General features: G+C 42.8%; 1 protein-coding gene across 3 annotated transcripts in view; it reads right to left on the bottom strand.

The window, feature by feature from the left end:
- The window catches only part of SMAD3 (SMAD family member 3), an 86,753-nt gene that overhangs the window by 12,836 nt on the left and 58,647 nt on the right, over positions 1–15,270 (bottom strand). For all 3 annotated transcript variants that reach the window (XM_042804132.1, XM_042804131.1, XM_042804130.1), the window contains 4 exons: positions 8,999–9,192; positions 7,958–8,092; positions 7,196–7,270; positions 5,696–5,746 (listed from right to left, as the gene is read on the bottom strand). In XM_042804132.1, coding sequence (XP_042660066.1) covers positions 5,696–5,746; positions 7,196–7,270; positions 7,958–8,092; positions 8,999–9,083 — 346 coding nt within the window. In that variant the 5' untranslated portion in view covers positions 9,084–9,192. The remainder of the gene's footprint in view (positions 1–5,695; positions 5,747–7,195; positions 7,271–7,957; positions 8,093–8,998; positions 9,193–15,270) is intronic.

The raw sequence follows: 15,270 nt of genomic DNA on the forward strand, positions 1-15,270 counted from the left end.
CCAGAACCCTAATGCTGTGCACTCACACCAAGCAGCCAGCAAATCCAGCTTTCCTTTGTACTGACTCTGTTACGATCTCTCTAGCACTGATGAAACCAGTAGTTGTCTGCAATGTGCACCAAATCGTACCTAATTCTGGCATCAATGTGATTTAAAAATTGGATACTTTCTGCCAGTGCACTTGATCTCAAATTAACAAAAGAAAATCCATTTCCCCAATAGGTGATGGCACATCTCTTTTATTGGGGTTAAGGTTTGACTCAGCCTGTGGACCGAAGAAAAAGACCAAAGCTCACGAGTGGACTGAGGCTGAGGCAGTCTCCAGAAGACAATATGCAAGAAAGGTGGGACATTCAGATGGCATCAAATGACTTAACTGCTCCCACTGAAGCCAGCGAGATTTCAGCAGAGGAAGGCTCAAGTCTAATATTCTTGGAAATACTGCACTGGACGGTGCCCAGTCCTGCTGCAAGCCAAGAATCTGCTGAGCAGAGGAAGTGGAAAGCAGACTAAGCTAATTGATAAGTGCTCTATTCCCCACATTCAAGGCAAGAAATAAAAGCAAGGGAAGAACTCCCTGCAGTCCTCCCCCCAATTTATCACTTCTCCCCGTTCAAACGGTGCTTAAAAGCAGAACAGCTTCCCATCTGGCCAAAGAGTTAACGTGAAGCAGCAAAACCCAACTTTTTCCATAGGCTTTCCCATCTGTTGCTCCTGCAAGGCTTAGGCAAATCTGGGGCTTAAGAGATCAGCTCCAAAAAAATCAAAGACAGGTTTTTACCATCCCAGCCTCCTCGCACGCTGAAGAGAGTGTCTCGAGAGAGGTCTGAGAGCAATTTCTCATTTGGTACCTGCTGTTACTCCATAACCTTGGGAACAGGTTGAAGCAGCCTGGCTTCGGCCAAAAGACTTGCTGGTTTCCTCTCCATTACTGTGGCGCATGACTTCCCCAAGTAGCTAATAATCAGAAAAACCCCTTGGTTTCTGCTCTGTTACAAGCTTTGCGGACAACAAATAAGGAATTGAAGTGCATCTGGGGAACTCTGTCATCCTGAGCAATCTTCAAAGTCCTTGAATTTTGGAGCTTATGCCCATTCCCAGCTTCTTGCACAGTCTCTTTCCTTAATTATATCATCTGAAAGAAAAGTGATCTATCACAAGCGAAGCTTGGTGTTCCTGCTCTCCTCCACACATTACACCCACAAAAGAAAACGTGTATCTTCCTGTTACGGGAAAGGACATAATGCTCAAAGCCAAAGCTAACAGAAGGCAGCTCAAGAGAACAGGGGCCGCTACTTCGATTTAAGCGATCTGGTAAGCACACCTGCTGTTCCTTCAGGTTTTAAACCATTTTTTAGCTTAAAGCAGGCCCCTCTCCTGACCTGCACAGGTGATCCTGAACACATTCAGGAGTTACGCAGGTTTACTGGCCCTGCCTTTTTCTCTCGTATGGCATGGCTGGTTGTCCCACTGGTAACTGCCACATCAGGCCTATTTCTCCAAGACCAACCTCCTTTCAGCAGTCAGCGGTTGTGGCCCCCAGCAGTGATCTGCACACATCCTAACTGGCTCTGGGCTTCACGTGATTCCACTGCAGTTTGTACGAGGAACAGCAAATACCAGCACTAATCAGTCTCTTAAGGTGTGTCCACCCACTTAAGAAAACAGATTGTGTTCCACATGACTGTGCTCTTATTCCGCAGCAAGTGCCTTTCTAATTGAACGGCTGCTCAGCTCGAGAAAAATCAAATCAATTTTTGTTGATCCTTAAGCAATGTCCTCAGATTAGTACTGTTCCAGTTATAAAAACACCGAAGCCTGCACTGCTCTCTATGGTTTTGTGGTCCTCTCCTTCAGAAACCACCTCCGCTTGGTTGGGACTCAAGGGAACTGTGGATTCCCCACTGAAGGACGTATGGAAATTTTATTTCCAGCTTATTTGCAACTTGAGGAAAGACACAAACCAACAAATCCTATTTTGAAGAAAAACTTGTCTCTAAAAAATGCAACCAAGCTTTTAATGATGCTGCTTTCTCCTGTGATTTGTGGTCTTAGGCTTCAGCTTAAGCCGTCATGGGATGGGCAGGTTTCCCCTCGTGTTAGAGCTGTCCTGAACATTCATTTTCAATTTATGGATATACTATTTGGGGAGAAGTAAGAATATAGCTCTGCTAAAGCCAAAGAATCCTGAGACTGTACACAGTCAACTAAAACATGATGCTCTAAAACCAAGAAAATCCTGCCTGAATTGTCTCCATATGATTTCAACCTTGACTCACTACAGCTTTGCTTTCACAAGTGTCCGCTGAGTTTTGGGATGTTACCCATTTTGCATCTTCCCTACAAGATGAAAGTACTACCTGTAGAGCTGAGAAGATAAAAAAAAATCTGCTGGCTGTTTTGCACTCCCTACAGCATGTGCTCTAAGCCTAAGTGGGGCTGTTATCCTAGTTTCAGTCAAGACACTCGTTACACAGTGTGCATCAAAGTGACTGATAAATGCTATCCAACTGCATTAGCTGCAGCCACATTCATTCTAACTCCCTCCAGAAACAGAGAGAGGAGTGCACCCTCCCTTCCCCCTGCACTTTGAGAAGGGCTGTCTCTTCACTGCTTTGGGAAATAGTGTTTCAACACACAGAGGCTCATGTCACCGATGGGTTTGACCAGAGGGTATGTGCTTATTCCACTTACAGCTTTTGCGTCAAGTCTTTTGCGGAGCAAACACTGACAATGGATTTCCTGTACACCAAGGGACTGCCTCACTCCAAAATAACAATACGTGTGCAACCTCAGGATTGGCCCTCGGCCAGTGTAAACTCCCTGACTTCATTCCGAATGGCCACATAATGCTGGCAACTCGCCTTTCATTTTGGTTGTTTTCTGTATTTTCTCTAGTTTATACTTCAGTAATACAGAGGGGATCACTGGACATCTAACTTCCATTTAAAGCTTATGCTTGACAACTGAAAACTTGACAACTGAAAGCCTGGACCAAAACGAGAATGCTACCAAATCAAATGCCCAAGCTGAAAAGAGGGAAAAAAAAAAAAAAAAAAAAATCCCAGTCTGTTACCTTGCAACACTTTTGTGCCTGTGAGTGGAAAGATGAAACTCCCTAAGTTCCTTCAACCCCATATTAATTGTCTTACAGCTTTATGCCGAGAAACATACATTGCACCTCAAACAAACCTTGCTTCTATTGTCCTAGCTGGTTTGCCTCATGCTAGTTTATTGCCTTTGTAATCCTCTGGAATATGGCCATGGGATTTAAGTCCAAAGTTTAACTCACACAAAATAAACTGTCTTAAAAGCTCCAGGTTAGTTCTGGTCAAATAGACAGACATCAATACTGTGACATTATTTTCTTAATGGCAAAACTCCACAAACCCCTCTCACTCTGCTGCTGAGAGCTTGCTGATAATTCTCCTCACTGCACACTGTTGTGTTTTTTAACTTTCTATTCCATTTTTTTTTTTTAAAACACACAGAGAAAACCTGGTTCTACTTCTGCAGATCAAAGTACAGCCCTAGCACTGGAGTGCTCTGCTTATCCACAGAACTATATAGCACAGCAAAAGCAGGAGCACTGCAGGCCACCAGCCACCGACTAGCTTCTGACTGGAGAGAGGACCTGCAAAGCTGAGAGAAAGTTCTGCTCTCACACAGCCCACGCAACCCTCTTCTGGGCTGCAGAGACTGTGGGGCCGAAGGTTTGAGGGGCTGCTGGTGTTTTCACCTACACTGCTCGACGCAGCTCCTTACTTAGATATCCTTCCTTCCTTACCTACAAGGTACAAATGATAATTTTGTCATTTCACAGTTGTTACGAGTTGTTCAGCTACGTGCCATTTCATTTATTATCTTGTAGCTTACTCACATGCAAAAATTGGCAATAACATTTTTAAAAGAGACGAGAAGTTCTTCATTCATCTTGTCCAAGAGCAATAAATACTTGGTTTGTAAAACTTAGTTGTCTTTTAATGTTGGTAAGTTAAATGATTTTCTGATGCTTCTCAGACTACAAAGAGACTCCTTATGGTTAAGCAGCTTCACCTGCTCCTACTCAGTTTTTGTCACCAGACAGCACATCAGATATCTGACAGGCCCATCACCTGAGCAGCATGTGCTAATAACCAGTGTCCTTGTTAGAAAGGATATGAGTTGAGGCCTCTTTCCTAGAAACTCCTTTTTTTCCTTATGTAAGGCAGATGCCACAGTCAACTTGCCAGGTTGGTTTTTTTACATGTAAATTGTCCTTTTATTTTTAGGTTGAAAAAATTGCTAGAAATCTCATAAACTCCTAGGCAGCACAATGGAGCATAATGGATTCAAACTAATAAAGTAAAAAAGGAAATACAATAAGTCAGCCATGTATTCTCTTTGGCTTTAACAGTTAAAGCAAATAAAAATTCAGTGGCACCGTGGCAATATATGCCATGCTTTTTTTTTTTTTTTTAAAAAAAAAAAAGGGAAAAAAAAAAGAAGAGAAAAGAAAACCCCTTTTCACCAGCCCCAAGATATCCACAAGTCAGCCAATGACTGACAAATATTGGAGCAGTGTCAAAGTATTCTGTGCCAGGATTAAAAGCATATGTAAACTTTATGGCTATGGTTATTCAGGAGTAATCTCAAGTGGCCTCTGTCTGCTGGCTTAATGAACATTTAGAGAACTGATCCTGCAGCTAGCCAGAGCTACGAGTGCTTTTTATGACAGACCGTTGAGAGCAATTTCAAATAGGGTAAGAGCTCACACTGATGAAGATCAGACCTTTTATGTCTGTAGGTATGAAAATAAAGGGCAGAGCCATCCGAGAAGACGACAGAGGTTCAGAGATAGCTGCAAAACCTCTAATAGTATCTGAAAGGTAAAGGGCCCTGTTCAACTGCTATTTCTTCTTATTCAGCTTTCCTCATATTTACAGTCTGCAGGTTAGGGAGTGAAGCAGTGGCCTATTAGGTCTGGACTGCGCTCCGTTCGAGCGAGCCTCCTCCACTTTGCTCAGTTTCATGCTACAACAACTGACACACCTGGGCCGTCGGTTGCTCCAGTGGTTTAGGGCACTGGGCCATGAGGGCTCAGGGCTGCTTTCCCCCTGTGCAGTCTAGGGATGCCCCTCGGGTTGCTGACGAAGCGGCGCAGGCAGATCTGTTGCTCTGAACCTCAGCCCCCTGTCCGCAGTATGTGGACTGGGGCACCTGCCCGATAATGAATGTAACACCAGGTTAATAAAAACCTAAAAATTGCAAGGCGCTCTGGTACACCGTAGGAGAGACCAGGAAGTGCTACAGATTTTAGAAGTAGCTTTCCAGGAGACAAAATTTAACCTCAATCTGCGTCCTTTAAAAATGTAAGAACACAAAACCACCAGCAAAACAGACGGACATATTCCTTGCAAACTCATGTAATCCCTCAAGTGTATTTTTTGCTGCAATCCTTCACTCACTCTTCCTGGTATTTGACTTCCAACATTTCTCACTTTTTTATTTAACTCTCCGATGTAAATTCAGATTTCTTTATTTCATGTAGAGTTACTACGAACCACTGTTATCACCCTGAAGAGGATGAGTGGAAAGCAACAACAACAGCGCTCACAAGCTCATCAAAAGCGCACGACCTGAAGAAATAACATCATCATTAAAATGTCACTATCTTGACTACAATCACACACAGTTCCCAAGATCACATGCTTACCCAGATTATTGTGTGCTGGAGACATGGGGTTCGGTGATAAGTTTGGAGAACCTGAAAAACAAGACATTATAATTATTAGTATGGCATCTGCACAAGGAAAACCACTTGCACAAAATCTTCAGTGCTGCCCAGGCTTGTTGGAGGGATAACCCACTTCTCACTTAAGTCTCATTTTGTGACACCAGCAGCTTCTCTGATGTTGATTATTCTTTACATGAGCTTCTAAATATGATTACTTCTATCAAGTTGCTACATCTGCAATACTGCTAAGCATCTTCATAATGCATTCACTTACGCTTAACCCACTGATTTTGAAAAACTGAGCATGCAGTTATCTGTCCTTCTTTCACTTGCAGTTATCAAAACTCCAGGTACTACCATGACAGCTACAGTCAAACCCAGTTAGCTGGGCACTTAAGAGCTTGATTTTACATTGCTAGGCACAAATCATGCTCGTAACAGCCTAAAACATACCACTTTATATCAATAACTATTACTGGTTTGGGGACAATGGAGTGATGGATCAAGCTATACAGGTCTGATCAAACAACCATCAGAATTTTATCCCAAATCACTTCAATTTGGTCCACAAATTCTGTGTCTGTATTTCAAATATCTGCACTTGGATGTCCAGAGCAATTTGGACAGTCTCTGGATGCCACGTGCATGCACAGAACCCAAGATATCTGTGTGCAGGATTTGCATTAATTAGGTTCTGCATGTCTATCGTTATGCAAGTGCCATGTATTCGCATATCTTTCTTGTAAAGCGCCAGCCCTTCTAACCAAGGATGCGTTTTTGCTCTTCAAGCAAAAGTTTTATGAATTCAGAGTCTGATTCAGTGGTTCGTACAAGCAGTGACACCACTGAGACCAACAAGATGCCTTAGACAGTTACTCCCAGAAAGATGAGACCTGCACGTTTAATTTTAAAGTGCTGATACAGGTTAGCATGAATGCTAAGGCTGCTCATTCTAAACCTGGTTTCTTGTTTTCTTGGCAATGAGAGAGAATCCAGACGTTTGACTTTCTTTGGGATATATTCACTAAATGATAAACCCATTTAAAAACAAATCTCTTACTGGTTGTTTCAAATATAGTTAAACTGGACATTTAAATGTGTAAACAACCAAGCGATCAGAAAAATGCCTCTGAAGAAAAGTGACAGCTATGTGCAAAATTTTCACGTGCTTACAGATGCATGGATGCAAATACAACACAAACTATCACCCTGACATGTGACTCCGCTGTTTCAGGCTCCTGCTTAGTGGTATCTAATGATGGATGTTGGGGAGAACAGGAATGTGCTGTACCTTTCAGCAGCAGCTCTAAAACACACAGCCCTGTGCTTTCCATGAGATGTCAGGCTACATTTGCACTCCTACAGAGATAAAATACCTCAAAAATCCCACCATCTGATCTTCTGTGCCCCAAAGAAAAACTATAAAAGCGTCACTGATATGACCTAGAAAGCTGCAGCGAATGGCAAAAGATGACCTACCTGCATCCATGCTGGGGTTCATCTGGTGGTCACTAGTTTCTCCATCCTCACTCAAATAGCCCGGAGGAGGTGTCTCTACAAGCATAAAATGATCATACTGTCATTGCAACTGGATGCAAAGTCTGGATTTTAGACACCAAAAATATTTACTTTGTTATTCACAAGGAGCTAAATTTCTTTTTTATTACTTTTCTTCCCAAGCTGCTGAGAGGAGGAGCTGGCACAGGCATCATATTTGTGAATAACAGAGGAGAGGGAAACAAAAAAATCTGGATTTTCAGTGCTATAAAACTTTAAGCCATGTAGACAGTTTTCTGTCCACATATTTTCCCTTTCCTGGTGTGCAGCTGCAGAGCTTGCCCATGCAAATAAGGTGTAAATTGCTTGTAAAAGACACACATAAATAGAAGAGCTCAATTCCATCAGAAATTTAGAGAGTTTTACTCACATTAAAATGGCTGGATTTCATTCAAATCTAAACTAGTTAAGGGAACATTCAGCTTTAGATTCCACAATAAACTGACTATGTACTACTGAAGGGAAGAGGTGAGCTTAAAGAAAACAAAACAAAACTATAAACAGCACTGTTGTGTGTCTACATTTACAGCTTTTATCTATTTTTGTATAGGTTCCCACTCCTTAACTTCACTGTAATGATGGAAAGAAAGACTTTTCAGTCATCCAGCTTGGCATACGTAGACACGATTCACTGTGCAATATGACCCTCTTCCCTCCACTGGCTGTATGGAAGATATACAGTACCTGGAATGTAGTTGCTCTGCGGCTCGATACCTGCTGGGAAGTTAGTGTTCTCTGGAATAGAATGACTATAATCGTCTAACGGCGGGAACTCAGCTGGGATCTCTGTGTGCCGAGGCACCAGCACTGGAGGTAACACTGCACAAATGGAAAAGGGGAGAAAAAAAAAAAAAAAAAAAGAAAAAAAAAATAGAACAGCAACGTTAACAGCTTTAAAATAAAATGACTGAAAGCCTAGAAAATGAAGAGGAACCAGTTTGGAGTAACACCCTTAAATACATGCAACACCAAAGTTGCTAATTAAGGGACACAATTTGATACTTGCTTCTGAAATAACAGCAGCAGTTAAAGATGCTATTCTTAACATATCTCAGCTGGGGATGGGATACGTGCTTATCTGAACACACCTAGTCTGACTGCCCCTTCCAAGGCAAAGAAAACAGGTCGTCTCAAAAAACAATTTCAGAGAAGTTATACCACATAATTCAAAAGGAATAAATTTCACGTAAAACGAAACAGCAAGGTAGGATTAGCATAAACATCCAGACTGGTTCTGCAGATTTGTACTGACACGCAGCAGAACTATCTGCAGTTCCAGATGAAAGTCTCTTTCAGAGACAGGAGGAGACTTCAGAACAGGAAGTTCAGTTGTGCTGGGAGCTATTCTTAGATCCACTTCAACTTAACAGTAAGTTTATCCTTAGTTTAATACCAACAGTTAGGGATGTGTAGAACGCTGCCATAGTTCATACTTGTATCTCCTACATGTGTGAGCTGTTTACGTGCACGCAATACCACATTAGGAATCTGGCAACAACGCAACCTGCTCGACTTGGATTTTATCGATTTAAAATGATATTTCCCCCCCAGAGTGCAGATTCATAAATTATTCTACTGTGTACAGTAAGAGATTACCATCAATAATAGATACACTTTGGCTTTAAAACCCTACGCCTGCTGCTTTATTCAGTTTTGAAATGCACTTATAAACCCCTTTTGCCGGTACCGAGAGGCTGAGGTATCAGCACCCGGGGCCGGCAGTACCTGGGGTTTCCACTCTTTGGTAATGGTAAGGATTCACGCAGACTTCGTCCTTCTTCATGTTAAAGGCATACTCGCACATCTCCATGGCACGCAGCTCATGGTGGCTATGAAGGTCTGGCCACCGCCACAGCCGGCAGTAAATCACATGGGGAAGACCTTTCCGGTGAGATACTTGCAGCCGGCCATCTAACGACCTGCAGGCAGAGCACAAAGGTGGCAGCAGTTTAGACGGGCGTTCCTACACGCGCAGTACCGACCACATCCCACCGAACCCCACCCGGGGGAACCCGACGTGGGGGGGTGCAGGCTTCAGCGGGAGGCTCCGAGCACAAGCAGCTCGGTGTCCCGACACCGTCCCGACCGGTGCGAGTCGCCAAAACCCGCCAAGACAGTCCTGCAAGGAGGCACTCCGGTCCCAGCCTGCAGGCTGAGAAGTCATCTCTGAAAATGGTGAAATGTTTCTTTTCCGTAACGGCCTACGTTTATTCATTTTCTGAAAAGAGGGTAATTTGGAGGCAGAGACAAGAGCTACAGCAAGTAAGAATACACCAATTTAGTGGTGCTTCTAAGCATTTACGTGTGTCCTAATGAACAGGCCATTTGCACAGTCCTCAACAGTTTATGCCGTGCACGTAAAGGGATTACATCTTAAAATACGTGCTAATAAAACTGGACTTCTAAAATACAGAGATACATAAATTTCCACTGTGACAAAAATAATCCAAAATTGTTATAGATATTTTTGCTTTAAACAGTGTTCACAAACATTACAAACAAGCAAGGCTTCCAGTTTCATTTTCCAAATTGCAGCTTGAAAGCAAAACATAAGTTTTTTCAGCATTGCTTACTTTTATTTTTACATCTAGCCCGTGTCTCCTCCAACACATTTCTCACCTAATCCTATGCTCGCCCCAGAATAGCCTGTTCCTAGCAAATCTTCCTGGGAAGCAAGACAAGTGTGTTTAAATCCTCTCCAGCAGAGGAAGGAGCTGGAGTGGGGTCCCCTCCATCCTGAATGAGGGCTCCAGTCCCTGAGCCGCTAAATGGGAACTGCCCCCAGGCACTTTCTTTGAAGTCAAACCCTTCATTTCCCTTGATTTTCTTAATGACTGAAATGAAACACTTCTGGGGTTTGGTGAAATGAAAAACTTCTATTTTTTCATTTGTCAAGGAGAGGGAGAAAAAAAAAAAAAAAAAAAGAAAGAAAATTGAAATTTTACTCGGAATTATTTCCCTTGGTTCTTTGTGTTGGCAGTCAATCTAGAAAAACAAAACACAACAAAACCAAAACACACAAACAATTATTCAAACAGAGGTTGCGCTACTCTTGGCTGCCCTAAGAAAGTTTTCCCAAAAGCTTCTCTGGCAGAACTCGGTAACACACACACACACCCCCCCTCTTGTAAACACTGCTACAAAAACAAGGCAGGCAAAACGCAACCAATTCAAGCTACTACTGAGAAGCACTTGATTTAGGGGAGCAGGAAAACATGTCCTGTTATGTACAAAGTATATAAGGGACCTAGGCCATCACTGAGGGACTTGCTAGTACAGGTTACAAAACATCCAAAACCTGCAAGTATATTACAGCCTTGAAAAATGCACAACACCCCCAGCTATTATTTACAGTATGTATTTATAGTATGTATTCCTTCATATTGTGCCTGTTATTTATGGGTCACGCATTCTCTTCAGACTGCCCTGGGATGGGGTGACCAACAAGCTGAATATCTGGCACATTTTCCAAGTGCGTTCTTATGCCAAGCTCCTTCTGAGGACAGGAAAGCAGAAATTGGTCTTCTCGGGTGGAAGACTCACAAGGAGGGTGCCAGTGTCTAGAACCGACCTGTGGAAGGTGGGAATCTTGGTATTGATTTCAGTGGGGCCAAGACTTGACTTAGGTGAGCCCCAAACTTGTCAGTTTGGAAAAAAAAAAAAAACAAAACGTATATACCGAAAGTGTGAAAATATTCACAAAGTTTAACAAAAAGAGAGTAGGCTGAAACAAAGAACAAAACAGGACTGCTCTTCTGTTCCCCTTTCAAACATCTTTGCCCTTTTGGAAGGGTATCTTGCGTTTAAGTGAGGGTAAAGGAGAAAAAAGAAGATTTGGAGAGACTATTCCGAGTATCTCGCAGAAGACACAACCCAGTCACCATCAGCAAGCGGCCATCACAGCAGCACAGGCCGATTTGGGATTTGGGTTGAGGTTAGCAGCTGAGATGGGGGGGGCTAACACAAACTGTTAGCCTTTGGCATTACTTGCAAGACGGGTCTCTCCTTTCATTTCTCAGGACTGAAGAAACCCATACAACAAACTCCCCAGTCAGCTGGAGGGTGAAGTGCACTACTTGCCATCACCCCCGGGCTCTTGGTAAAAGCTATGAAGTCTTTACAAAAGACGAGCCAGTACCTCCACACTCCTGGCTCGCTCTCTGGATGCAGTGGCCCTCGCCACCCAGGTTAGTGGAGACAGGGGGGAGAGACACCAAGTCACTGTTGTCTGAGCAGTCCCCAAATCCTCAACAGCTTCAGTGGTTATCTAAAACAAAACCAGCCTGAAGCGTAGCACAGTTCTCAATCATTAGCATCACAGCTACGCATTTTTGTTAGCAGAGACTGCACACTGAGGAAAACGGGTTGTGCTTGCTATCTACCACTGCTCATGGCACAAATGCTGTCTATAAGGCAGAAGAGGTGGACTTCTCCACAATCTTATCTAAACAGACTTTTTAAAATGACAGAGCCATATGTTTTACTTTCAAATATAATAGCCTCCTCTTCTCCCCTCTCCCCCCAATAAGAAGATAAAGTAAAAGAAATTCTATTTCTCCAAAGCCCTGGGGATAATTATATTTTTATGATTGTGAAATCTCTCCTCGAGCTCTCTGTTAAGGGACTTAGGACAAAACAACATCGTCTACATGTTCTTGGGAAGAACGTGGCTAAGTAACAGGGCAGCTTTATTTCTTTCTGCTGTCTGCCTCAACCCTCGGGGAGTATTTTCTCCAAAGGAACAAATAACTGGTGTGGCTAAGATGGGACACAAGATTAGATGAGCAAACACCGTGCTCTACTAAAGGCAGCTTTTTATGTAGATACAGCACACCAATTACCACAGCCAATTGCCATGTCTCTATTAGCTAACTGAATGTTCTTTCATAGATGCAAACACTCGACTGAGCAGAACTGTCCCGAGGACCCAGCCATCGCACTTGGAAATGATCTAGGCTGCAGTCTCAAGGGCAGCCGCACCCAGCTACAGGACTAGCACTGCCTCGGTGAGATGGTCTTCCTCTTGCCCAACGCATTCCCATTCCCTCAGTCCTGTCCTATCTCATCCCCTCCCTTCCTTCGCTGGCTCCTCTTCCCTCAGCATCATATCACAAGCTGGCTCAGGTCTCTAACTTGGCAGAAGTCTATCCACTTTTTCTTGGACTAGCAGGCTGTAACATTTCTTGAAGGAACCTGATGAAAGCCAAAAGCTGGTGTGAGATGAGTTAGTCCATGCTTCTGTTAGCATGCCCCGCAGCTGAGGATACATTTGACTGGCTCACCATCTCCGGAGTCCACAGCCCTCAGGGATGACCCACGCAGGTGTGTCTCTCACATCCACGCGCAGAGTCATCTGATAATAAACTCCATGGCGCACAGAACTTCTACCCTTTCTTGGTCCTGTTCTGAAACAGTCTGATCTTGAAGGCTGAAGTATTCCCCAAACCACCTGAGAGCTCAGCACTCCAGGCTTCATTAAAAGTCGCAGAATCTAAGCACCAAAATTTCCACTGGATTACTAAATTGCTCCTCCCTCTTACCTTTCTTTAACCTGCCTGTGTTGAGCAGATCCCCCTGCACAACTGACTTGATACATTTTTATTTCATACTACCTAACAGGATTTCTTTTAAAAATATCAAGGCTTCTTTGGCCAAAAATTCAGTACTGGATGCTTTTTTCTCCAAAACCAGCACCATTTATCTTGGTGGGACACTATATCTTCAAAGTGTGCCTATGCTGCATTGTGGGATTAAATAGCAAAAGTTGTAAAGAGCTCTTCTTTTCACAGTGTTGATGTTTAGACCGAGCAGGTGATGCAGACTCTCACTGCCAGAGGGTGTTCTAGTGCATCTTTCATAACTGAACTTGCAAGATAAGAACGAGAAAATATTGTGATCCACAAGCCAGTTTTACTAAGGGAAATACGATGAGCTGTAGTTATCACCGCCTGCAAGTGTGGGAGCGTGTAGGCTATGAGAGCCTGCAAGATAAAGTACAAACAAAGCCAGAACACTGCAAGATTGCTGAGCTGATACCAGTCAGCAGTGGTTTATAACGAAGAAATTAATTCAACAATGATTCAGAAAAACAAAGTCCCCTGGTATGACAAGACAAAGAAGCAGCAGAGAGGAGGGAGACAGCGGCTCGGCGATGCCAAGGATCAGCCCGTTGAGGAGAAGGGCAGAGACCAGCACTTTTCCCACCTGAATAGCGACTCTCCTGAACTGGAGCAGGAGAGCAGACTGCTGCCTCGCAGCAAGTTTGTCCCAGCCCGTGTTGTGGGTGTTAGAAATAAAGATGATGACTGTGCACCCCTATACTGCATGGAGGACAGAGCTCAGAAGACTCAGTGCTTGGTAAAAGATGCCCAAGGAGAAGTTAGCTGAAGGCTTGAGGGTCACAAAGTGGTGCATTCAAACAAGAGGTATCCAGTGGAGAGGTTACTCCACACCTAGGGCAGTTATAACCAGAGATTAAAAAATACTGAATGAAGAAAGAGACACCAAGACACCAGGAATGCAGTCAGGTAATTTAATTGCTTGCACAACAGCATAAGGCACAGTCAGGACACCACTGCAGTGTCCATAAGACAAAAACAAAAAACCCCTCAGGCTGAACACCTTTAGGATTGATCCATCATTATACACTGTTCCAAGCCATTCAATAGGAAAGTTTAACACATGAAACTGCAACTCCAAACTGTCCAGACAACTGTTGCTCAAAGAACAAAGGGCAATAGTGACTGTTAACAGCAAAAACAGGCAAGAAAAGAAAGAAGAATGAAGCTGCTTTTTTTTTTTTAAAAAAAAAAAAAAAATCCTCTGTAACTGTCTGAAAAAGAGCGAGGAATAAATAGAAGAACATTACATTGCATAACAGGAATTTGATTTCCAGGCTTGATTGGGTTTCTTTCCGTTGTTGTTTTGGGGTTGGGTTTTTTGTTGTTTTTTTTTTTGCTGGTATGTGTGAGGGTTTTGTTTGGTTGGTTTGGGGTTTTTTTGTTTGTTTTTTGTTTTTGTTTTTTTTTAAACCTGATTTAATTTGTAAAATCCTGACTTGGGAAAGAAAAAAAACCAAACCCTACACTTTAAAAAAATGTACTTGTTATTTCTTATTTTCCTCTATCAGTATTTCGCAGCTATCTTTCCTCTAGGTGGGTAATGAAACTCTTCCTTGAACCCATTCTCCTTCTTGAAAACTCAAGTTGAAATCAATGGAATGCAGTAGTAAAAATTAAGCAAAGTGATGTAAGCAGTAAAATATTACAGGGGGGTTTCATCAAGGTTCAGATTTGCTCTACCAGAGATCCATTTCCCCCCTTACCATTCACACACATACTACTCCTGTTTGCAAACCCCCATCAATTTTATATCCCTGTCATTAATCTTCCAAGAGAGCAAAATGCCTGAAAGCTCAAGTATCCAGTAACACCAGCGTGTGCAAAAAGGAGTAAGGAAAACAGAAAAACAATCAGGAAGAAAAAGTTTAAGTTATGTATTTCCAAGGGGTTCTTATTAAAAACCATGAGCAGAAGCTGGTTTTTAAAACCATGACAAATAGGTTGCCAGTATGCTCTAAAATGCACCAAGAACTATGGCCACAGGCTGTGATTTTCTCTTAAGCACAAAACACGATAAGTAGTTCCTTACTGGCCCTGCATCTAGGCTACACCAGGAGAGTAAGCATTTATTCTTGTAGCAGAATCTGGCTTTTGTGTGCAAAGCACTGAAATATCCACAGGGCTTCACTGAAAAGTTGGATAAAATCTCAACTTTCCCTGAACAGTGTCCAAATGAACAACACTGAATAAAAAAAAATGACCCATGCAGCACATTTGTAATTCAAAAGCTGATCCCTTGCCATCTCTTTCCCCTCAATTTGCTCAGCATCACTAAATTTTCCAATTTCTGGTGCAGTTTTAACAGTACTGTCATTCAAGTTCTCGAAATAGAAGTAACTGCGTCAAACTGAGGTTTGCAATGCACATTATCACCCT

The sequence above is a fragment of the Tyto alba genome, unplaced genomic scaffold (genome assembly GCF_018691265.1).
Source record: "Tyto alba isolate M040663 unplaced genomic scaffold, T.alba_DEE_v4.0 Super-Scaffold_41, whole genome shotgun sequence".
NCBI lineage: Eukaryota > Metazoa > Chordata > Aves > Strigiformes > Tytonidae > Tyto > Tyto alba.